Source organism: Cyprinodon tularosa, unplaced genomic scaffold (genome assembly GCF_016077235.1).
Source record: "Cyprinodon tularosa strain WSP-4 unplaced genomic scaffold, ASM1607723v1 ctg221, whole genome shotgun sequence".
In the NCBI taxonomy this organism is placed as follows: Eukaryota; Metazoa; Chordata; class Actinopteri; order Cyprinodontiformes; family Cyprinodontidae; genus Cyprinodon; species Cyprinodon tularosa.
Window position 1 is genome coordinate 901,009 of NW_024038824.1, and position 25,706 is coordinate 926,714.

The window sequence follows — 25,706 nt, forward strand, 5'->3', positions numbered from 1 at the left end:
TAGCCTTCATTTTCTACTCACCTCCATGCTGAACAACACTCTGGAGTACTTTTTTGATATCTCAAATGCATCTGGAGATCTGGGAGGCTTCTTGCTGTCTGCTGACATTCAAATAATGGAGGTCTATGGTGCCCGAGACAGAAAGGTCCATAAAAGTCCACAAAAACGTGTCAATATTCCTCCATACTGCTCGTCCAATGTATTCCAAGTGTCCTGAGTGGGTAGCGTCCATAATTTACTCGAAACGAAGTCATTTAGAATGTTTTTAGAGCATAAACAGTAGTGTATAGGATTTCCTGAAAGCGCGCACATGCGCGTTCACGAGCCTACGGAAGCCGGCAGACCAAACCAGCGCATTCAGCTCGGCAAAGAACTCATGCTCTTCCTCAACACTGAAGTCCTCAGACATTTTTCTTTCGTTGTTTCTTTCTTTGCACAGGTAAACAGCACATTTCTTCTGCTACGCTTGCATTATCGGCAGAGCAGACGCGAATGCGCACTTTCATCTGGTTTAGTCTGCCGGCTTCCGTAGCGTCATGAACGCGCCGGCGCGCGCTTTCAGGAAATCCTATACACTACTGTTTATGCTCTAAAAACATTCTAAATGACTTCGTTTCGAGTAAATTCTGGATGCTACCCACTCAGGACACTTGGAATACATTGGACGAGCAGTATGGAGGAATATTGACACGTTTTTGTGGACTTTTATGGACCTTTCTGTCTCGGGCACCATGGACCTCCATTATTTGAATGTCAGCAGACAGCAAGAAGCCTCCCAGATCTCCAGATGCATTTGAGATATCAAAAAAGTACTCCAGAGTGTTGTTCAGCATGGGGGTGAGTAGAAAATGAAGGCTAATCATGTTTTGGGTGTACTATTCCTTTAACAAGAAAGTTGAACTCCAGCCTCGTTGTCTGGAGAAATATCTTATCTAAAGTGTAACTCACCTCTGTTAAAGAATAGATCCAGCTTTGGAAAGATTTTGTGAAATAACCAAATTGGCTGTGGCCAAGAAACCCTACTGGGCGGGGCTACAGTATGTGAGCAATGGGAAAAACAAAAGTGTGGACAGGATGAGGTAGAGTGGCTGCTAATTTAGCCTGGCTTATACATATTGAAGTATGGAGGAGGAGCAGAAGTATCCTGCTGGTTATACAACATGTAGATCTTTTGAGGTGGAGGGTTTTTCCACACCTTGTCTCTCGTGACCAGAGGTTTAGGCAAGCTTTCTTGGGCCAAGAGGGCCGGCGCGTTATCGGTTAGCACCAAAATGAAAACGTTTGACAATGAAAGCATGTACTGTTTAATCCAAGAGGAAAATTCAGCTGCAATAGCCACAGTTTAACCATAAGAGGGCAGCATTAGAACCGTTTTAATTGCAGAATTAAACAGGTGTAGAGGTAAATACACCCTTAGGCTCAGTTTACACAGTTTATCTGTAGATGAAAGTTGATTTCGGTGGGGTCGCGCAAAGTTCTGGATGAAGAAGGTAAGCTAATCAGATATAACCTTGCGCTGCAAGCAGGATAGCGGCGAGATTCGAATTTTCAATCTCACAACAAATTCATCTTGAAAGACTCCCTCCAATGCGTCCGTCTCTGAAACAACCAGCGGGTTGGTCCAATGACACGCCAGCAGTGTTTTTTTGGGGCGGGACATGTAGGAATGACAACAGTTGCTACGCTAGAGGACTCACCTGTTGATACAAAAATTGACTTGGTTTTAGCTAAAATAAAAATTTTTCACTTGAAAATGAGCAAAGAGAAAGCACTTTGTGCATTTGTAGATGGGAAAGATGTTTGTCCTTTTCTTCCTACAATTTCGACAAAGTTTAATTTATCACCTTACTCTGCCAGTTGTGAAAACACTCAAGAAGCTGCAGACGAATCCTTTTGTAATGCTATGATTGGCTGAAACCGTATGGAAGGCGGGTACTAGCTGGCACGTAACTTAATCAACTGAAAGTATTGCACTAAACGTCTCTCCTTTTCACGGACAGACACGTTCTACACATATCACTCAGGTTAAATCACATTAGCTATAGGAAGATAACCTGCTCACAATAAGCACTTATTTATGTACTGCTCTCATGTTATTCAAAGTAGCTGTAATTTTACAGTTTTTGGATCCACATTATTTAAATATCATTGTCTGAAAAATCATACAGCTCACCTGAAAATGTAAATAGAGAAACTTCCCAGTCTCTGAGAAAGCATAGATCTATCTGTTGTAGAAAGAACCCCAGGGACAGAACCATAAACTGGATCCATGCTGGTATGAAAGCCTCTAATGCCTGATGTGGGGCTGCCTTCCACTTAAGAAGGTTTCCGGGCTTATTGACCTGACAGGAGGGGCCTCTTCCCCCCCCCCCCCCCCCCCCCCCCCCCAACCCCTCAGCGGTGACGTTTCCATGAAGACGTCCCCAGTTCAATTTCACCTGTGATTCACACACAAACTACAGCCTTGTGTTTAAGCAGCTGCAGGACCTGAAGCAGTGGCGTTTCTGCTTCGCTCCCAGCCGCCTTTAATGGAATCCAACTGTAACTCATTGGAGGTGAATGAGGAGTCGCTGACCTCCGCTTTCCATTAACCTCCGCATTGAGGGGGTGAATTCCCGAGTGGCTCCGGCACATTCATTTATTTCATAGTCTATCTGCAATCTCCATCAGCTCTGCTTCTGATACAAAAGGTTATTTTTAGTCTGATTCAGAATTAATTGAATTAATCTTTTTTTTTTTTCACCCCTTGAATCTTTCAACCAAAATAATTTTGCTTCTCTGTTTAGAGAGAGCTCTCCAGCTGCTCTGGTGCTTTTTTTACCTCTGGATCAATAATTTAAGCTTTAGCTTACAAAGTAAAGTTTAATGTCTGGTGACTAAAATATCTACAAACACTTTGCAGACAGAGAGAGCAATCCTCTCTGTCCATATATGCTCTGTTTTAGTGTTTGGAGGAGCAGGCATTGGTCTGCCAACACTTCAGGTTCTGGTGGTAATTTTTCTTGCACAGTTTAAAGAATCGGCTGCATGTCCAAACATAAAAATGTTCTGTTTAGTAACCGGGAAAAAAAAAAAAAAACCAAGACAGTAAATTCTCACATGTTAAGAGGATGACATGTTTTTGACTCATTTGTTTGGAACACGGCTAAACTGTTAGAATATTTATAACACCGTCTTTTGTTTTGGTCGCTTTCTACGCATTAGCTGGAGCACCCTGCAGACTATAAGCCTTAATAAATACAGTGGATGGAATCCTAATGTCTGTGATTCCTCACTGTCACAGAGCTTCATTGCTGTCCAAAAGCTATTAATGAGACGCATCACCGCAGCAGGAGACCTGACGCTTCATTAACACCAACACAAACGCAGCAGTTTGTTTGGTTCAGTCCCATAAACAGCGTCCTGCCGTCACAAACGCAGTCTGCTAGTTCTTCCAGGAAATAGTTGGATCCCTCGTGTGGGCTGATACCTTAAAGAATTTAACAGGTTTGACAGGGATTAAAAACTAGTTTTTGTCAGGTGTCTTGTTCTTTTTTAATTTAGCAGGTGTGATCCTGGTCTGAGTTTACAGTGTAATGTGTCTTTTAAGGAACCATCTGGTCCTGTTTCTGGTGTGTTTATTATAAAATAAACCCCATCATAAATAAGTACAAAGGCTAAAGATTTCTAAGAAGCAAAAACCTCTAAAGAAATAGTTTTAAAGCCGACCAGAAGGCCAGCAGCAGCTGATCTTTTGCCATTGCTGTATGTCTGAGTTTAGTCTTCCCTGTTAGGGTCAGATCATGTTCAGAAACGTTTTTATTGCTGAGTCATTCTGGGATAGAGTCGTGTTGGAACAGTGCTAAGCAACCCAAAATAGAATGGTACGAATGTGTGTGCTTTTCCATCCATCTATCCATCCCTCCATCCATGCATCAATCCCTCCCTCCCCCTATCTCTCCCTCCATCCATCCATCTCCCCATCCATCCATCAATCCCTCCATCCATCCCAACATTCCGGCCATCCGGCATCCATCCCTCCATCCATCCCCCATCCATCAATCTCTCTGTCCCTCCATCCATCCCCCATCCATCAATCTCTCTGTCCCTCCATCCAACCCCCATTCATCAATCCGTCCATCCCTTCCTCCTTCTATCTCTCCTTTCATCCATGCCGCCATCTATCTCTCCATCCATCCCTCCATCCTTTCCCCAATCCATCCATCCCTCCTTCCCTCTATCCCTTCATCTGTTCCCCATCAATCCCTCCATCCATCCCACCATCCAGGCATCTGGCATCCATCCATCCTTTCCCCAATCCATCCATCCCTCCTTCCCACTATCCCTTCATCTGTTCCCCATCAATCCCTCCATCCATCCCACCATCCAGGCATCTGGCATCCATCCATCCTTTCCCCAATCCATCCATCCCTCCTTCCCTCTATCCCTTCATCTATTTCCCATCTATCCAACCATCCATCCCTCCTTCCCTCTATCTCTCCATCCATCCCACCATCAATCCGTCCATCCCCTCCTCCTTCTATCTCTCCCTCCATCCATGCGTCCATCTATCTCTCCATCTATCCATCCCTCCATCTTTTCCCCAATCCATCCATCCCTCCTTCCCTCTATCCCTTCATCTAGTCCCCATCAATCCAACCATCCATCCCTCCTTCCCTCTATCTCTCCATCCATCCATCTATCATCCATCTCTTTGCATTTAACAGCTTCCTTTTCAGAGTCTCGCCTTGATAAAATTTTCTGTAATAGATTCAGAGTGAAGTTTTTTCATAGCTTTGTATTTTGAGCCTGAACAATAATGAAAGGAGATTAAAGTAGCCCTACATAAAGCACCTGAAAGGCATGAATGAAATAATAAAGAAAAAGAAACTTGTTTTCAAACGATTTACCCCAGCCACACTCAGCAGTAAATGTGGCTGATTTAAGGGGCTAAAATAGAAAATGTTATCATTTAAATGTGTCTATTCATAAATGTACTAATCTGTGTTCCTCCCTCTTCTCTCTGCAGCATGGTCAGCAGCTCTATCGCCACGTCTATCTGGGTTGCAAAGAGGAAGACAACGTCCACAAAAACTTTGAGCTGCTCTTCACCACTCTGGCCATTCTGACCATCGAGCTGGCCAATGAGGAGGTGGTCGTGGACCTGATCCGACTCTCCATTGCACTGCAGGTGACACTTTTCTATCCAGGTTATTCACCGGGAAAATGACTTTAAGCTAAACTACACAGTGTTTGTAGTATTAAGAGGTAAACAATATAATGTTTCAAACAGAGACAAAATGTTGGACCATTGTCAGCTGTAGATCTAATGAGATGCCAAAGAGTTTAAGTGCAGATTCCCTTCATAGTAAAAGACACTATTTATTTCAATAAATGATGAGCTGTTACAAGCGGCTGGTTATAGAAAAGGTTGAACTAATCTGAATACTACAGCCTAGTTTAAAGATCTCTGACATCCAAAGCTTACAAACACAGTCATTTTAATTTAAGGGTTCCTATGGGGTTGTGTATCCAAGAGAATATGACAAACTTCATGAAGATGCAATTTACACACACCCACCTGTTTTGTAATGATTTCTGTAAGTTCCAGGAAAGTAACATCTGTAAATTCCTTGGAAAGTAGCCGAGCTGGAAAGAGTACTTGAAAGGTTTTTGATAAGTAATATTCGTACTACTTAAACTTTTTAGCACAAGTAAAAGTATAAGATTGTTACATACTGTAAGAAATCCCTCCAGTAAGTGTGAAGAAGTACCTGGTATTAAGTACTGAATGAGATGTGATCTAATGAAATGATGTAATCAGACAGTTATGTGCAAAATCTGGAATTTTAAAGTATAAAACAAATAACATGATTACTAAATAAATAATTTATTACAATATTTATTGTAAGTAATGTATATACAGTATGTTAAGAAAAGATGAACAACTTCTGGTTACTTGTAGTTGACGGAGTAACCAGAGATTTTACTCAAGTAAGAGTAGCAGTACTCACAAGATTATGACTATGAATAATAAAGTAATACTTGACCTGCAAGTACTTCTAAAAGGTTCCTCGTGTAAATGTACCTGAGTATATGTAGCTAGTTACTAGCCAACTCTGGAGAGAAGCATGTAGCCTGTAGGTTAGAGAGGCATCTAGGTTAAGTTTCCAGAAACTAGATAGAGTAGCCTGTAGTTTAGAGGAGGGTAGGGCATATTTCAGTCAGGAAACTCACATCTGCTTAAAAAAGGCTGTAATTCTTTTAAACCTAATGCATGCAGTCTGTTTTTGTGAGGATCTAGGTGCACAATGCAACGTTCTATAGGAGAGCTTTAAAAAGAAACACCAGAGGACCGCCTTCTATCACTAAACTACTATTTGGGAACTCTGGTTTTTTGTTGGGGATGGATCACTTAGCTGAAACAATGTTAAGCTTTTTGCCAACATTGGTTACTAGCTGACGTTCAACTGTCTGCCCATTGTATCCAATCATCTTAAACTCTGTAATCTAGTTAAAAACAAGTAACTGAGAGGATTACCCCACCAGCTGGGTATGATACATTCAGTTACAGCTGGGAGTCTAGATTGTATGAAGAAACACCATCCCTCTGGTTTCTGCAGGACATGGCTCTAAACAACGAGGAAAACATGCCAATGTCGATCCGCTGTGGTATTATGGCACTCGTGGCAGCGTACCTCAACTTCCTGAGTCAGATGATCGCCAACCCACCATTCTGTCAACATGTCAGTAAGGTGTGTCATCAACCAGAAGTACTGCTGATTCTTTTATTATTTGTTTTTACAACATTTTTTCCCAATCCTGTTTCGCTCTAAAGTATCTTTCAACTGATAATTCTGGTAATTTCTGCTGTTGCCTCTTTAGGTAATTGAGCTGAGAAGCATGGATGCTCCCTACCTGCTGCCTGAACACATATTTAGAGACAAGTGTTCGTAAGTATTTAATTTATTGCAGAGTTTTGACTTAAAATAGTCTAAAAATAGAGGAATCTGTGACAAAATGTAATGGAAAGTGGAGTGTCTGGTTATTCAACATTTAATGCGCTTAAAGGGATGTTCATAAGAAAAGGGTTCTGACAGGTACAAGGGTGTCAGTCTATTTAAAACCCCTTAAAGTTAGTAATGAAACTTTTAAATCAAACCAAAAGAAAACATGAACACAGTAGAGAGAGAACAGGAGTTATGTAACCATGCTTCCTGAAACCAGTTCAAAGATCAGCCATGGCATCCTGGAACAAAGATTTTACATTTAAAGTTTGTAATTAGTTGACAGTTGAAATGAGACAAAGTGAACATTAAATCTAAAAAAGTAATTGGAGAGACCTACCATTGTGCCTGACCAAAATATTTTTAGGGAGTCCTACCATCATACCTGACCAAAAGATCGTTGGGAATTTCTGCCATTGTGCCTGACATTTGGGAATCCTACCCTATGCCTCACTAGAGGATGGTCAAGGATTTCTATTATTGAGCCTGACCAACGGATCGTCCTGGAGTCTTACGATTGAGCCTGACCAAAAGATAATAAGAAAGTCCTACCAGTGAGCCTGACCAAAGGATAGTTGGCAAGTCCTATCCCTGTGCTCGACTAAAGGATCATTAGTCCGTCCTACTAACAGGCCTGACCAAAGGACCATTAGTCTGTCCTACTAACAGGCCTGACCAAAGGATCATTAGTTCGTCCATCTCACAGGTCTACTAACAGGCCCAACAGGAGTGTTGGGGAGTTCTACCATTGAGCCTGACCAAAGGATGGTTAGGTAGTCCTACCGCTGTGCCCGACCAAAATATCATAAGGAAGTTCTACCCTTGAGCCTGACCAAAGGACCGTTGGAAAGTCCTATGCTTGTGCCTGACCAAAGGATCATTAGTCCATCTTACCGATTATTAGTGAGTCCTACCATCATACCTAAACAAAATTATTGAGGTTTTTCACCGTTGTGCCTGACAAAAGGATCATTGTGGAGTTCTATGGAGTGCCTCACCACAGGATTGTTGGGAAATTCTACCATTGAGCCTGACCAAAGGATTGTTAGGGAGGCCTACCATTGTACTGACCAAAAGATCATTAGAGCGCTACTGTTGTGCCTGTCCAAAGGATTACTGGGCTTTCCTATCATCATACCTGACCAAGGGATCGTTGGGCAGTCCAGCAGTCATGCCTGACTGATAGATCATTATTGTTATAAGGTCTTAATTTAGTTTCTTATCCTCTAATTATGATTTCCAGGGAAAAGAAACTTTAGATCCTTTTTGGTGTCTGTATATATATATATATATTTATTTATTTATTTATTTATTTATTTATTTTTCTTTTTTTTCTTTTAAATTATTTTTATCTGTTATTACAGTCTTCCTGACTCTTTGGACAAGGATGACAGACAGCTGTATTTCCAAACAGCTGACATGGCCGAGTGTCTGGCAGGGCCAGGGTACAATGTGGAGAGGTTGTCCATTCCGTACATTCCCCAGGTCACAGGTAAAATTCATCCCCTCTTCATAAGCCCTTATATTCATACTATGCACATAGAAAGGTTGATGTTGGATTGAACAGAAATTATTCAACAATTAAATTATTTGAATTTATCAGATTTTTTTTCACCATTGTGTTCAAATGTGACCAAGTACCGATGCAAAATCTAGTTCTACATAAACAGTATCTAGTCTTATCGAAATGATGGGATGCTTTCTAGAAATTACTTCTGCAAGTAGTTTGCCTGCTGGATAAAATAAATTCATAACCTGATAAGAGGCATGTTGCAGATTCTGACTTTCCCTTGTATTACTATCAAAGTTCTGGGAAAGTCCTTGTTACGTTCTGGCCATCTGGTAGTACCCTCTGGTAAAATATCAACTGCATCGTTATGAACATATGGTGATTTATAAGACCTTATCTTTTTTATAAGACCTTAAAGGTGACATTGATTCAGGTAAGTTATTTTACAGTTAAATGGGTTTAAATGTGTTTTGCTTATTTGGAGATTGGGATAAACATGTTGATATTTGTTCTAACCAAAGGTTGTTCTGTTCTTTCTGTAACGTGTTCATGTTCAGTGCTTTACACAGTAGGAAAGATCATCCACAGGTGCAAGCAGACATCCAGAGGTAAACGGCTGAACTAGAGCTTGAGTTGATCCCTGTAGATCTAGTTTCCTGTTGTAAACCACCCCCACCTCCCAAAAAGACAGTGGAACATCCCTAGAAATCAGCTTGTAGAGTTTTTTCTTCATTAATATTTGACTGTTTTGATTGGTTGGTTCCAGTGGCCTGAACACGCTCTGCCCATGCTGTCCATTATTCTGCTCTAATTTAAAAATCATGAAAAAAAGTTTCTGTAGATTCAAAGTTAGGTTTCATCAGATATCGGTAGAGAAACCAAAGCTTGTACTCAAGTGAAAGAGGCCGGACTATAGAAAGAAGTCGGCCAAAAAAAGTATTTGGTTGCACAGCTACCGAAGTATTGATTGATCATTACATATGGTTTAAGTTTGCTTACATTATGTCACTCTAAAGAATAAAATCTGAAAGAAAAAAATAAATTAGGCCAAATTGCCAAATTAACAGAGTGTTTTAAAAAGCTCTCATGAAGCCTCCCAAACTGGAGGTTTGTGTCTTTGTCTTAAGCAAGTTTTGGTTAAATTTAGCTTGTTCTTTATTATTGAAAGTTACTGCAGGTGCAAGAGGAGCATTATGTCAGAAAGTTATTACTCAAGTAGGAATTAGAAATGCATAGATGTAGAAATATGTTTCCTACTTCAATGTGGCCTTAAGTGAAATCATCCTTCTAGAGCAGGGGTCGGCAACCCAAACTGCTCAAAGAGACATATTGGACCAAAAAAACAAAAAATAAATCTGTCTGGAACTGCAAAAATGTAAAAGTCTTATATAAGCCTTGTATGGCAACACGGGCTCTAAGTGTATTATCCCACTATAGAAAAGGACTATGTGGGCTTAAATATATAATAAGCATTCATGATTAAATGTTTATCTGGAGCAAATGTCACATAGTAGCATTAGGTGAGTAAGGAGCAGTGAACGTTCTCACTGCACGCCGCTTCGCTACCCTTCACCGCACGGTTTAGGCTTTGTTGCATTGATGAAATTATGGAAACACGATAAAGGAATCTCGCTATGGTGGACGTGTTTCTGTTGGGAGGAGCTGATTGAGTCATGAGGAACCAAGCAGGAACTGACATCCATCAGAGCAGTGCTCTCTAACTCTGAAATCCCACATCCTCCATCATCAGCGTTCCTTGGTGATATTCATATTTTTAGGATTTGGGGGAAAAATAGAAGAAAGTTCCCATCCCTCCATCAGAGTGCTATCCGTTTAATCTGTGGACGGTTTTCTATGCTTGCAACAAAACTAGCAGCAGTAGTGGAGTTTGTAGATGCAATCCACTCGTTAAATCTATCTTTGCTCTTGTCTAATTTATCCAGAACTTCTGCAATCACATTTTTCTCTCCCTCCCAGCTTGGTGCATATTTAGCTGTGATTCCCTAGAAATGCCTTTCCAAATTTTTCTTTTAATTTTTTGAAAACCTCTCATTACAAAGCAAAAAATGCAGGCAATCCTTCCGCATTGATAATGAAAGCAAATGATTCGGTCTATTTGAATCCTCTTTTCTCATCAGCTATCTTCCTTTTTTTCCCTTTGGAATCCATAGTCCAATACACACCCACTGCTTTGTTTCCCTTGCACAGTGCTGGGTGCAAGTTATGACCACTGATCTCTATGGCTATGACGCAAATTATTGTTTAAATTTATTTATTATAGAAATGTTTACAGCATTGGACAGCATAATGAATGTTTGTTTGATCTCTTGCACACCATATTAAAAAAAAAAAAAAAAAGATTTTCATAAATTTTTGAAAAAGCTCCAGGGAGCCGCTAAAAAGCTGCATGTCATGGGTTGCCGACTCCCATTCTAGAGGAACTGGAGAAAGCCACAATCCGTCTGATGATCCAGAAAATGTTCGATCATCAGACTTTCAAGTGTTTGGACAGATTGTTGAACAGAAAAACTTCAGCAAAGAAGAGACCCAAAAAAAAAAGAAACGTCAAACACGAAGCAGGAAGTTTGTTTAAAAAAATTCAAAACATGGGGATTATTTATTTATTCATTTAATATCCTCATGTTTACATTTTAATATTTTGCCAGAGAGATGCAAAAGAGTTAGTTTTAATTTTAGCTTTAAATTGTTCAACATCCAAACCTCATCAGGAAATGTATTAAAAACCAAACACGTTTAGCTGTTGATGTGTTTGAAGACGGACTGTAAAACACTTTAATAACCTGTTAAATCATTTTCACCTGCTTTGCATCTGGGCTCCTCGTGGTGAGTACATCATGGTGTAGAGCACCCATAAATAGTCTGATAGATTCATTGTGCTTGGATTCAGTCAGTGTTTATAGTTTAGAATCAATTTGCCATTTCTGTTTGATTTTTATGGGACTTTTTATTGTTCAATATAAACAACCAACATCCTACTTTAATTTAAAAAAAAATACTTAATTATGGTAAAAATAATAAAAATAACCATACTTTAAGAAAATTCTTAGTTACTAGTTGCTATGGTGTTTTCCTCCATTTTTGGGGAGCAGTGAGAAGGGGGAGCGCACAGCATCAGCATCTATGTCAGGGTGTCATGGAGATACAGTAAGAGTTGAACAGTGGCTCGATGGAGGCTGTAAGTTTTATTAAAAACATTCTTCAACTATGAGCAGTAGAACTCTGTAGCAAATGTTGGGGTGTATCTAGCTGCTGAATAGCGCCTTGAATATTTTTATATTCAAATCCTTTCAGTTTAGTGTAGAGTTAACATTTTTACCTTAGTTTTGTGCTTCTTTACTTATTTTGCTACTACCATGCTACTGTGATTGAAAACATGATGTATATACAAGGTTGATGTATTTCAATTGAAATGTATAACATTTTGATCTAATCTTTTATCTTTTTATTTTGGGGTGAAGTGTTAAAATTGTCTAGTATTGATAATGATAATGTCTTATCTTTAAAAAAAATAAAAGTTGTCAGAACCATGTGATTCCTAAGCTTTGGGTTTGGGCCATAAGATGCTAAAGCTAGACGGGAGGTTTTGTACCTGTTGCCTCTTTGGAGCTTCCAACTAATGTTATTGAATATAATAAATGTCACTTTTAGTAAGTTTCCAGTTTTTTCTTTGTTACAGTTTTATTAAAATTGACCAACCGAATAGCTTATACCGATAATACTAGTAATATCGGCTTAGATCTACTATGTATATATCATTAAGTTAAAAACTTTTTCACATTTTTCCAATAAAATAACATCCTATAGGAGAAGATTCTAGATTTTTTTAAGTAGATTTTTAACCAGAATTATTAGTTATCTAATTTTTCAAATGTGTTGTAACATCAGGCCTCACAATAAGTTCATTTTTATAAACTCAGGAAAGATGAGGTTAATAAGACTGCTAATGTAGAGCCTCTAATCGCCAGAAGTTAAGCCTGTTTATTACTGCTATTATATTGTGGAGATGAGGGGGAGGAAGAGGTTGGTTGCTCCTTTTAACTACAGGCTTGTAGATCTGCTGTTTTCATTTTGTGTTGGAAGGTGAAAAGGCGACTCGAACCTGAATCAACCAGGAGTTTTTTTTTTCTAACATAAGCTGTTGACTTGGTAATGGGCTGGGACTCAACGCTTTGCATCTGTTCTATTTTTGTTTTAGCCATTATTAGCAGTTTGGATAAATCCATAAATATGGCTACATAATATTAAGAAAAACATCTTAAAGCAGATAATAAATCTTCATGGTAAATATTGCCATGATGATATTTGGTGTGATATACAGTTATTTTCTTCTCATCTATGCCTCCATCACTCGATGACCTTCAGTGTTTGAGTTAATGTCATTAGTGTCCAGCCTGAGCATCTGCTGCCATTAAACTCTGTCCTACTAACTTTATATATTGTCGTCAACAACCTTTATAATTTCAAAAGCTGCAGGCACTGATTGCAAAGGACGGTTTATTGGTGGTTTATCATGGAGCTGTTATAGTAAGACAGCCGCTATGTTTGCTGTTTTCTGCCTCAGGTGTTTACTCTGTAGCGACCCCTGGTTTTCAGAAGGAGCCCTGTAGTGAGGCCGGTTCCTAAACAATTTTCTTTTTCTCCTTAAACAGAGTCAAAGATCTAGCTCAGACAGATGCCCACTGTTGGTTTTCAGCCTGAGAGGATTTTCTCTGTTTTTTCTCTAAAAGATTAAACTAAAAACTGTGAATCTTCAGGAAGAGTTCATGAAACATAAGGGAGAGCAAATGTCAGAGGTACAGCAGAGAAGTAAAGAAGTAAGCGCCCGGCTTTCTGTGCTTCTTTAATCTCTCGTCTTTTGGGACGAGTTTCCTCATTAGTGTGGGCTGCTGAGTCATTCCTGTTCGGAGTTCACAGCAAAGGTCGGCGTGACTCATGGACAAAGTTAATTATAAAGCGCTGCCGCCGCTCGGTGTTTGTCTTCTGTTTTCACACCTCGTCTGACCCTCCTCGGTCAAACTCTGCTGCACTTTAATCTCTTCCTGCAGACGAACAAACAGCAGCAGCTCCGGGTATCTTCAGAACCTCACAGGAGACTTTTTCCGGCTCGGAAGATTCCGATTTGCTCCCTGTGGAAAATCAGAGCAGCACAGCTGAACCTGGAGGAGGGATTCTGTGTTTGGGAGCAGAGACAAACTTTAATGAATCCAAAAATGTAAAAAGATTAATGGCAGAAAATAAATAAAATATGATTATCTTCCTCCTGGAAGCTCCTAAATTTGCTGTTTTAATTGAATTCATCTTTATCTTACTTTGCTTTTATTTAATGTATTAAAAAAAGTATGTTTTTACCAAAATATACTTTGTCTTGTTTTTTCCATCAATTAATTTGAAAAAAAGAAATTGCATAATTTTACTCATTCTTGAAGCATCTGAGTTTTTTGATATACTCTAGTCAATGAATGTCATTTAAACTGATATTATTTGCTTTATCAAAGCCTAAATATTTCCTGTTTTAGGTAAATTAATTTGAAATGGAAAACATTAACAGGTTGGAGACCTAACAGACCAACACCCTACAGAGAGATTTAAAAGTCCTACTTCTGACCAGCATTTTTGCTGAGAACAGATCAGACGAATGACCGGATACAACTAACTATCCTGTTTTGTTTTGCTACATGGAACATCTATAACATTCCTGTGGTCTGTTTGTTGTAACAGATGAAGACCGCCTGACCAGGAGGAAGAGTTTTGTGGACACCATTTCCCTCCAAGTGGACATGTTGTCCAGCAGCCTCCCAGATAGGGTATGTATAATTTTTTTTTAAGATGCAGTTTTTCTTCTAAATGGATAAAAGCCTGTTTTTAGCTTATTTTTGTGCATCAGCTTCTAAAATGTGGCATGTAGAGGTTCTGCAGAATCACTTAGTTTGTTTTCCATCAGCAGTCGGAGTTGGCTGAGGAGATCACATTTGAGACTCTGAAGAAGGCTATCGGTAAGGTCATCAACTTCTCTCAGGAAATTAGATCCTCCACTTTAATAACATAGTTATAATTGATTACAGCCTTAAAATTTAACTTTTTTCATTATGTTAAGCCTAGAAACTGAGTCCTCCTCAGTGCTTACATCTATAATAGTGGACTATCTTAGGTTTTTAACATGGTCAACATTTTTCCAAAGGTTTTTTGCAAACTGAATTCGTGCAGCAATATCATAAAAAAAATATGCAAGGTTTTTCCTTTCAGGCCTCTCTAGTCCAACCTGCATCTTTTTCTTACCTTCTTGTCATGAACTTTAAGCTGCTGGCAAACCTCTACACTGTGTGGTTGGGAACTTGGGATGTTTTGTGTTTTTGCATAACTATTAGTTCAGAGGAACAGTGGACTTCAGGTATTTTAGAAATGTCTCTTCTTCTTCAATCTGATTGCTAATGTTTTTCTGCTCTGATTTGGTAAGAAACAATCTGTGCTCCGGTAGAAAGATGAGGATGAGTGTATCTAATCAGCAGCTCCTGGCTGCTGCTTTCTTTTTTTTTCTTTTCTTTTTTTTTCCATCAGTGAAATGTTCAGTTAGAGATCTCTGTGTCTTTTTCCAGATACAACGGGTTTGGAAGAGCAAGAACGGGAGAAGAGGCGTCAGTTGATGGAGAAGTTCCAGAAGGCTCCGTTTGAGGAGATTGCTGCTCACTGCGAGTCAAAGGTGGGAAATAAAGGCGATGCACTCTTAGTGCAAAAACAGGAAAGCTGTGTTTTACCAACTCAATTAGATTCTCTTTTTATTTTAGTTTTGCTCTTATCGTTCAGCTAATCTCATGTCGCTGTAGCAGAGATGAAGCTGTGAAAGCCTGGTTCTATCAGATGTTATTGTCCTCCTCTGTTAGCGATGTTTACCTTCAACAAACAGGCTGCTGCTATTAATGAATAATACCAGAAAGACATTTAATCCAGGAAACCTGCTGAGAGCGGCTTTCTGCATCGTTCAGAACCTCCAGCTGAGAGCTTCAGCAGAACTTGCTTGGTTTTAGCAGCAGCTGTTTTAGGACATCAGCAAGCTGGGTTTAAATGAGACTGAAACAGTCTGTAACTTTTTCAGCCTCCTTATTTCACTTTTTTAATTCTAAAATGTTGATAAGCCCCTATCATAAACCCTCCACCGCCGTGCTCCGCAGACTGCACTTCTTATCCAGCCGTAGTGGGCTTCCTCTGCTCCAACAGCAGGATCACAATGTCCTCCAACCACCTGCTCCAATAATCCAGGACATTTTGGTGATTATTTGTAGATTTTATGCGGATGAAGAAAAGCGTCAGAAAGCTAAAGTCCAAAACACTGAAACCTAAGCTCAGACGTTTCTGTCGGAGCTAAAACGTTAGTTAATGACTGCTGCGATTCCTAGACAGATAGTGGTCTCCTCCTGACTTGAGATGTTTTATTTCACCAGGCCAACATGCTCCACGACCGTCTGGCTCAGATCTTTGAACTAACGATCCGGTAAGTTCTTCACCTCACCATCAATCCCCACTATTTTATTTTTAACTTGCATTTTAGTGAGAGTTAAACTGCATTCTCTGAGATTTTCACAAAAAAAAAGTATTATTTTGAACATAATATTGATGTAAAAATTTGGCCTCATCCATTCTGCTCCAACTTCACCAATTAAACCTTCCCAGCTCTTTTAATCGGTCTCAGATGTTTGCATTTTTTCTATATAAATGTAAAGTTTAACCTTTTCTCTCCCGCTTTGCCTCCCATCAGGCCGCCCCCCAGCCCCTCTGGATTGGTTTCTATCTCAGCGGGACACACCCAGCATCCATCCGTCCCCGTCTACGAGATGAAGTTCCCGGACCTGTGCGTCTATTGAACAAAATCATCAAAGATAATGAAAAACCGAATGGAAAGAGGGCGACCTCCACACTTTGTCTCTGAGGTGGCAGGGATGCAATCAGGAACACAAACATGCATCAAATATGAACCAGCAGAGCGGCTGCATGTTGTTTCTCTGACTCGCATCCCTGAACCAAAACAGTTGTAAAGAACAAAACTAGAACAAAACAAACCGCTTTAAGCTCCGTGTTGACGTTCCGACGCTCCAGCTTCACATAGATAAACTCTAGTATAAAAATGTTCTTGTAGAAAAGAAATAAGTAAATAAAACTACAGGTTTTAGCAGTTATTTAACAGATAAACAGTAGTGGACCACTAGTAGAAAAGTAAACTCTAAAACAGTCTCAGAGATGAAGGCTAACATCAGCGTTACGATCGGCTCAGTCTGATCTCCTGCAATAACTCCTTAATATCCGCACGGTCAGCTTATTGTCATATCAGCTCGGGTAAAACACAGAAGGTCACAGTTCACTTTAAAAGGCTCCTTCCAGATTTATGGGTAACTTTTGCAATAATTCTTTCATCAGATTTTGCTACATCTTCTTTGCCCTTATTTGGATATTAATTATAGTGTAATCTTTACGAGACATTGCGGTAATTGGCATTTTTTAATCCAAATATAAAGTGTTCTGGTATTAAAACTCACAAAAAAATGTATCTCATTACAAAATAAATATGGAACAAAATCATCATATAATTTGTTCTTAAAATTAAATTTTTTTACGATTATTTTCTTAAAAACCTGATCAGTTCATTAACTGAAATGCATTTTAAATGTTATTCTAAAATGTTATTTTTCCAACCAACAGCCGCTGTTAAAAATAATGGTATAACGTGAGATTAAAAAAGTAAAAACTGGTCAACTTTACTTTCAGTCTGATAGGTTTATTAAAACCTCCAAGATCAATAAGCACAAAACTTATAATTTTTCATTTCTATTTAGCAGTTTCATATAGATTTTGACCAGAAAATAAAAGCAGAGCAAAGTACCAACTTAAAACCTTTTTTGTATTTACCTGTTAAAGTGCAGTTCATTTTAACAGCAGTAGGTGGCAGTATTTAAGAATTTCCCATCTTACCAGAACTTAAAAAACAGGTTTTCAACTTTTGTAAACCTTAGCTAAAAATAAATCTACCATCGCAGCTATAAATCTACATAACCGGATTATTCTCTTTTAGTGTTTAAACTTTAGTACCTTTAATCTGGGTGCCCCTCTCCAGCCTTAATACTGATTTCATGCATGAACAAAAGGGGGTAGTATATCTCAAATGTAAAATATTGCAACATAAAAGTAGCTAGTCTGGCTACTAGCTACTGCTAAAATCGAACCGCTGATTTAAAAAAGGCAAAGGGGATCTCTTTGGACATGTTCTTATTAAGGCTCTTCTATCAAATAGTCTGTTTTTAAGTAGCTCTCATCTTCCTGTCACAGTTACACCAGGCTTTTGTGAGCTGGGTTTGAAAAGTATGAATCAATCATCCCCCCTTGTAGCTGCAGGGTGGCTTACAGGTTTATAGATATGAAGGCTTTGATCAGTCCTTTTAAATCAAGGGTGCATTAATATGCCCCGAGTCCTTTAAAGCTTATGAAATCTAAGAATCAGTGACCAGGCTGTGTTGTGAAACAGCCGCCCAGGTTAGTTCTGAGTGGCTTCATGAGCCCAGGCTGCAGCTGTGATCTGTAAAAACAGATGGTTTATCAGAACATTCCTCTAATCTAAACTCAGCATGAGGGGGAACCTGCTGCCGCTGCTCAATCTGGCTTAGTGTCAGGCTGAAAGTCCACCTTTTCTTCCAGCTGTTTCAGGCAGGAGAAACGGTCCAATTATGGATGTATATGGTTTTTAAATTGCCAGCCTGAGCCTGTTATAACTGAACTGCAGATGATTGGTTTAACTAGGCCTGTTTGGAAGCAGTTGTCTGGTTTATCTGAGAAAAAAAAGCTACATGAGCAGAAAATCTCTTACTGCAAAGTTATACAGTTAGGTGTTTAAAAATAACTACTGAACATTGTTAATGATGGACACAAAGGTTTGAAATCAATTATTTCTAAAGATCATAAGAGTCCGTAACCATGTAATACCACATATGGCCACTAGTAGCTCTCTTAAACCCCTTTTCTGCAAGGAAATGCTAAATCATCAAACATTTATCACATGTAGCTACAGTTTAAGTTGACTGCAGAGGTAAATAACAAATAGATATTAAAAAAGATTCCATCAGACTGTCTCATAGCACTAATTCCTAATACAACCCACTCTCACTACTGTCAGAGGACTTTCTTTGAGCTTCCCAGGAATACGCGCGTTGATATAATCAGACTCGGCGGTACTTACAGCAGACACCTGAGCTTGACCCTTCCAGGTGCCAGGAAAGTACTGGAAAGTAGGGTTTATGCTTAGGGACAGTAAGGTTTTGGAAAGTGACCTGTAAGATCCTTGAAAGTGGTACAAATGTGTGTTACCCGTATAGGTTTAATAGGGTAAGCTTTGTAAATTGGGCAATGGAGAGTGTAGGCTACTTGAAAACACTCAGAATGGAGTCAAGAAAAATAGATTTTTGGTTTTGCTTCAAGCTCTATGACTCCTTACAGATGTTGTATAAAGCACCTGCAGAGCCCCATAGTCATACTTGAGTGTTCTGCTTGGTGCCTCATAAAATCGTCGCAAATATCTTCTCTTCAAGCTTCCTGTTGATCCACCAGCTTCTGTACGGACATATACGGATCCAGCATGAGCACTTGTTGGAGGAAACTGAGCCATTTATCTTCTTCAACTCTAAAATATGAACTTTAATCCATTTTACTAACTTTAACCATGTTTATGTCGCATGTCGACTCACCAGCGTTGGACCAGAGCTCATCATTTATCGGTTTCCTCTCTGGAACATCAGTTTGAGCTTTAAAAAGAAACGCTGTGAAACTAAATCCATCTAAAGCCGGGATCGCGGCCGGGATTAATCCCATCGTGGCTGGAACACATGAGGAACGTGTCGTTTAGGCAGCAGATCATATATTTTTGTACGTTTATGCATCACACGGTTCAGTTATTGCCTGCTAGAGATTCAAAACATATCAGTATCACTGGAAATCCTGAATTATCGTTTGTTGACGTTTACATCATTGTTTTGGGTTTGAAGCGGATCATGCAGCCGTTGGATCTGCAGGGGAAATGCTCTTTTTCTTTTATCTTTATCAATTTAAAAGAGTTGTTCTAGGAATGTATTTTTTTGTATCTTAGATGCAATCTAGAAATGTTGCCTCTATTTATTTTTTGTCCCCCTATTGTTTGCATTAAATTGTTTAAAGGATCCCAAACTAAGATCGATGCACCAGCACAGAAAGAAACTTTTCTGCTTTAACACTGATTTGAAAGAAATTTACCTGAAGTGAAAGTTAAAAACTGAACCATAAACCACTTTCATTTTCTTTTTGTTCTTGCACATTAACGTTTGTCAGTATTAGACGTTTAGGAGAGGTTCTCCAGAATAAAGTGATGCACGGATCTGAGCTGTGGGGAAACAAGGAATCGGCTCACTCAGTCATTTCAGATGCCAAACGGCTTGTGTTTTCTGATGTTTGCACTATGATCACTGTAATGCGGTACTGAAGCAAAACAAAACAATAACAAACGATCAGCACAGATGTCTTTAGTACGGATGGATGTTTTCAAATGAGTTATTATGAATGTTCAGTTGGTCTTAAAATAATAAAAATCTCTACTTAGATAATAGACCTGCCTTATTGTGGGATGCTTGTATACAGGGAATGTTTGCTCGCCTCCCAGGGTGGAGCCTGTTTAGTTCATCGGCTGCGATCCATAATGTGTCGAAAGCAAAACCGTTGATTTCTTGTCTGTCTGTGGTGCAGCATTTTTTATTTTTGTGCCAGATCTAAATATTTATGTCTTGTGTGTGTTCACCTTCACAAAGATAAAATGCTGAAGCTCCGATGTGTTTTAAACACGTTGATTTATGACCACTAGATGGCGCCAAGGCTCGGCTCTTTCGGCCGGTTCAGGAAATGTTCTTGACACACCAAGCTGAGCTTTAAACAAGCACTTATCAGTTTCAGATTTTGAGGTCAGGATTGGCTTTTAAGTTTTCAAACTTTTTACTTTTTGTTGCACTTTTTCCAAAAAAAAAAAAAAAGCTGGTGTAAAGAAAGTGTTTCTTTTTTCCATCTATGCGGTTAACTTGAAGTGTTCACTGAACCGTGTCATGCAGCGGAGCCTCGATGCATTATACAATGTCTCAGAATGTGTTGTATTGTAATGTTAAGGTTCAAATAAAATGTTTCTATTAAAGTATTTGAGTTGTTTATCTTCATGGTTCTCTTTTTTTTTAAACAACAGTGGCCCAAAGTGCTGCTGTTCAATTTTCTTCCTCCTCTTCATATTCTTTATCTTGGTCATATTCTTCAATTTCTTCTTCCTCCTCTTCCTCCTCTTCCTCCTCCTCTGGTCTCTGAGCCAGTGGTTGGTCTTGATTTGGTCTTTGGTCGAGGCCACTTAGCGTTGGTGGTTCTCTGGTTTCCTCGCTGGAGGCAGAGGGAGGAGAAGAGGTTTGGGTACCTGATGATCCAGCAGGAGGATCTGGCTGTTCTCCACTCATCATATCAGAGCTTTGATCACTGCAAATGGTAAAATACCTTTTAGTTATATATAAAATTAGTTTCTAGATGAGCATCAGAATGTTATTGAAACAGAAATGAATTTCAACTATAAGATGGAAAAAAGTGGTTTTAAAGCCATATAATTTGTTTTTTTGTGAGATTAAGCAACAACTGGCAACAATTACAGCCTGGGGTTTTTCATATCAATGCTGTCTTGAGAACAAATATTTTTCTAGCAGGAATAACAAGTTGCTTTGGTGAACGTTCTGCCAAGAATATTATCTAGATTATGGACTAACTGCTCACTCAAAGTTAAATGAATCCAACTTGAATTAAAACCTACTTATTTGTAACTTTTCTTGTAACCCTACTACCAATAAAATCCCTTTAAATAGTGCTATAAGATGATATATAATGACAGAAACCTAAAAAAGAAAGGGGACCCAAACACTCAACCTTGAGGTGCTCCTGAGTTTAGATGAGTTTATTTTTAAACTATTACATCAGCAATAGCTCACCTGTCATGATGTTGTGCAGAGGAACTGGGTTCAATCTCCTCAGACTGTTTGCTCCACCTGCTTTCCTCGCTGGGCTGTGGGGTTACTCTGACAGGTTTGGGGGGTCTGCTGGCTCGGCGACAGGGTGGCGCAGGTCCACGGCATCGCTGTGATGGCAAGCTGTGGTTAAAGTGTGCCGCAGCCATGCATTCTGCTGTGGTTTTGTCGCAAACACACTGCAGTTTATCGCATGCTGTGATGCCATGGCCTGCAGAGCATATGAAAGTTTTTGAGGTTTTTAAAATTGAATTCCTGGTTCACATCTATTAATTTATGAAGCACTTTCTAAAAGTAACCCAAAGGGCTTATCATAAAAGATATAAACTCTGTAAAAATCATCACTGGACTTGCAAATGATGGCAAAAGAAGATGGCATGAAACAAATATTTAAACAACTCTGTAGCAACACTGCTTCATTTAAATAGGGGCTCTTAAACATTCTTATAGCTTAGAGTAGGAGGAAGAGAGAAAACTATATTTTGCTATGAAGAGAAGCCAATAAAGGGTTCCTCTTATGGGAGAACCTTTATTTTTATGGTTATAAAAAACGTTGCTGTAATACAAGTAATTCTAGAGTCAGAATTACAGTACAGCTCCAATGAAGCAACATTTTAATCATTCCCTTTATTATGTCCCCAATGATCCACATATGTTTTTGAAATTTCAAGCAGCTACTGTAAAATAATTTTTCTTTTTTTAAAATATGTTTTCGCTTCACAATTATAATCTGATTGGTTTTAGCCTGTTTCCTCTGACTGTTAGACTTGCCTTTAAATTCATGCTCTACTAATTCCTTTCCAGATTTATGCGCTTCAGAGGCGATCCCAGTTCAGGGTCAGTCTACACTGATTAAAATTAACCAACAGGAAAATAAAAGTACGCAACATCCATATTTTCCAAATAAATCATTAAAGACAGCAGATTTTCATAGGGACCTCAATAAGGCAGCTATGCACCTATTTAAACATGGATGCTGTTTAAATTCATCTCAGGTTCTATATAATATAGACATGAAATTGAAGGTAGTTTATATTGCAGTCATAGTTTATATGTAATTTTACAGAACACTACAGAGAAACACTGTATAAAACATAAAAATTTAATCCTACAAGAGCCAGGATTCTGTGTTAACCATCTTTAATTGTTGTGCTTTGAATAATTGCTGCATTTCTGTTGTTGATTTTTGGTTAATATGCTAACTTTAAAGAGACATTTTTGTAGAGTTTATCTTTAAAAAAGCCTTTTTATTTGACCCTTTATGCCCATAGAGCAGGTCAGCAGCAGGAAGCATGGAGTGCTCTAAAACTTGCTGGTAGACGGCTGCGTTGACCCTGGATCTCAGGAAACAGAGTGGACCGACACCAGCAGATGACATGGCACCCCAAACCATCATTGATGGTGGAAACTTTACACTAGACTTCAGGCAACATGGATCCTGTGCCTCTCTTGTCTTCCTCCAGACTCTGGGACCTCCATTTCCAAAGGAAATGCCAAATCTGCTTTCGTCAGAAAGCATGACTTTGGACCACTCAGCAGCAGTCCAGCTCTTTTTTTTCTTAGCCCAGGTGAGATGCTTTTCGCGCTGTTTCTTGGTCAACAGTGGCTTGACACGAGGTATGCGGCAGTTGAAACCCATGTCTTTCAAGCGTCTCTTGGTGGTGGATCTTGAAGCACTGACTCCAGCAGCTGTCCACTCCTTGTGAATCTCCCCCACATTTTTGAATGGGTTTTTTTTCACAATCTTGACTAGGGTGCGGTGATCCCTATCGCTTGTACACTCTTTCTGACCACAGTTTTTCCTTCCCTTTGCCTCTCTATTAATGTGTTTGGACAGAGAGCTCCGAGAACAACCAGCCTCTTCAGCAATAACCTTTTGTGTCTTTCCATCCTTGCGCAATGTGTCGATGGTCGCCTTTTGGACAGCTTTCAAATCTGAAGTCTTTCCCATGTTTGTGTAGGCTACAGAACTGGACTGAGAGACCATTTAAAGCCCTTTGCAGGTGTTTTGAGTTAATCAGCTGATTAGTTTGTGGCACCAGGTGTCTTCAAAATTTAACCCTTACACAATATTCTAATTTTGTGACACACGGAATTTTGGATTTTCATTTGTTGCCACTTCAAATCATCTAAATTAAATTAAATAAACATTTGAATGCATCAGTCTGTGTGCAATGAATAAATATAATGTACAAGTTACACCTTTTGAATGCAATTACTGAAATAAATCAAGTTTTTCAAAATATTCTAATTTACTGGCTTTTACCTGTATAAGCCTGTGGTCTATTTTCCCTTTTTTTAATCTGGCTGACTAAAACAAATGTCCTACCTTCTCATATTAAAATTCTAGCGTAAATTAGCTTTGCACTTTTATTGTAATTTAATGAAAGAAACTGGAGTTTATCAAAGTCTTTACATCAAGACAGGCCTGTAGCTTGTGCAGCTGATAAACTTACAAGTTCAACAAGTGATACAACTGGGTATCATCAGCATAACAATAAAGGCAAACATTTCAAAATATTTTTTCATTAAAGATTCCGATTTTTTTTTTCAGCCCTGTTTGTAACTGGGCAGCATGCGTCTGCCCTGCTGCATTATGGTCTCACTCACATCGCGGTTTGTTTCCGCTCTCGCAGGAAATCCGAGCGTTGAGCTTCCTGTCTGCTCTGCAACCCATGGAGCTGATCTGTTTCAGGCAGCAGCGATGGAAGAAGCAACACCTGAGAGGTAGAATAACAGGCTTCTTTTAGTGCTTAAAATCGCATCAATAGATACGCGTTTGATCAGCCGATGCCAGGAAAGAAAACATCATTCCAGTATATTTTTTTATTGATGGATAAAAGATCTCTTTCAATTAAAGATATCTTTCTCAGATTTCTCTTCAGAAAACTTATCGTACATGTAAGAGAACAAGGCTTTGTTCACAAAATATATAATATATATATTTCTGCATGTAAGAATCATTTAACTTAATTTAATGATATTTAAGAAAATCTTAATCAAAAAGACAAAAGTTTTATTTTCTCTCTGTATTCCTTCCCATCATAGAAGCCTCACCTGTCCAGCTGGTCCAGAGGCTGTCCTCCTCCCTCCTGTCCACAGTAGCAGCCATACATCTCGTACTCATGGGGGCAGCGTCCCGTCAGGCAGTGCAGCATCTCCCCCAGCGCCGGCATCTCCCGCCGGCTTCCTCCATCGCTGCTATAAACGCTGAAGGAACGACTGCATTCTGATTGGAGGAAACATTACAAAAGCTGAAACGGCTCATTTCACCGGCCACTGATGCTCTCAGGTTAAACGTGGAAACGGATGGATCCAGCTTACCTTTAACCTCCGGCAGCTGGATGTCGGTCAGGCCAACAGACTCCAGCAGGGACCAGGCGAAGAACGGCACTGATCTCTTCTGAGCTGAACAGAAAACTTGCTTTCACATTTAATGCCAAAACATTGAAGAAAGCGGGTCATATTTGACCTCTTTGTGTCATGTTTTGTGTCTACATTTAAAATGTATTCATCTTTATCTGTGGCTTTCCTGTATTAAGATGCTTCCTGTTCAACAGGTTTACCATCCTCCTCCTTCATGCTGTCTGCCTCCTCTTCTTCCTCACACTGAGGAGCTTCAGTCGCCGTCTCTTGTGGAGATCTCACAGCTGCTGCTGCGCTTCGTTCCTTACCTGCAGCAGATTGAAGGATAAGACATTAAATCAGTTTTTGTTTTGTGACATTGTTCAACTGTTGAAACCAAACAAGTCGATTGTAGTTATAGATGCTCTGATCAACAACACTGATCTTATTTAAACACTCCAAACACCTAAAGACAGTCGCTGTTGTTTGTTTTTCTGTGCTTTAACTATTATTAAACCTGTCTCTGTTACATATTAATAAGAACGCACTGGTTCAAGGTTTTAGGAACTCCATTAAAAATTGCTTAAGATGTAAACATAAACTTGTACTTAAAGTCTTTAAAGGGGTCATGCAAAACTGAGTTTACATTGTGATAGATGAATAACTATACAGTAGTTCAGTGGGTGAAATGGACGTTCAGAGTAGTTCAAACCCCATCGACACCTCCTTTCTCTGCAAATCTCATGATTCTAAACTTCCACCATAAAACAGGCGAAAGCAAACGAAGCCCTGAATTGA

The 25,706-nt window shown here is 39.3% G+C and overlaps 2 protein-coding genes across 6 annotated transcripts in view; one reads left to right on the forward strand and one right to left on the reverse strand.

The window, feature by feature from the left end:
* The window catches only part of efr3a (EFR3 homolog A (S. cerevisiae)), a 105,433-nt gene extending 89,039 nt beyond the window's left edge, over positions 1-16,394 (forward strand). For 2 of the 5 annotated variants that reach the window (XM_038286169.1, XM_038286167.1), the window contains 10 exons: positions 5,009-5,170; positions 6,603-6,734; positions 6,865-6,932; positions 8,351-8,478; positions 9,054-9,104; positions 14,242-14,321; positions 14,459-14,510; positions 15,111-15,214; positions 15,954-16,003; positions 16,268-16,394. In XM_038286169.1, the coding sequence (XP_038142097.1) occupies positions 5,009-5,170; positions 6,603-6,734; positions 6,865-6,932; positions 8,351-8,478; positions 9,054-9,104; positions 14,242-14,321; positions 14,459-14,510; positions 15,111-15,214; positions 15,954-16,003; positions 16,268-16,373 (933 nt within the window). In that variant the 3' untranslated portion in view covers positions 16,374-16,394. Of the gene's footprint in view, positions 1-5,008; positions 5,171-6,602; positions 6,735-6,864; positions 6,933-8,350; positions 8,479-9,053; positions 9,105-14,235; positions 14,322-14,458; positions 14,511-15,110; positions 15,215-15,953; positions 16,004-16,267 lie in introns of all 5 variants that reach the window. The other 3 variants (XM_038286168.1, XM_038286170.1, XM_038286171.1) reach the window with 3 other exon arrangements.
* A 3,987-nt stretch (positions 16,395-20,381) lies between these two features.
* oc90 (otoconin 90) lies at positions 20,382-25,237 on the reverse strand (the record flags this gene model as incomplete). Its single annotated transcript, XM_038286155.1, has 6 exons — positions 20,382-21,027; positions 21,528-21,774; positions 24,174-24,283; positions 24,621-24,792; positions 24,888-24,971; positions 25,130-25,237. Coding segments are annotated over 6 exons (980 nt in total), but the record flags the coding sequence as incomplete, so codon positions are not given.
* Positions 25,238-25,706: the final 469 nt, after the last annotated feature.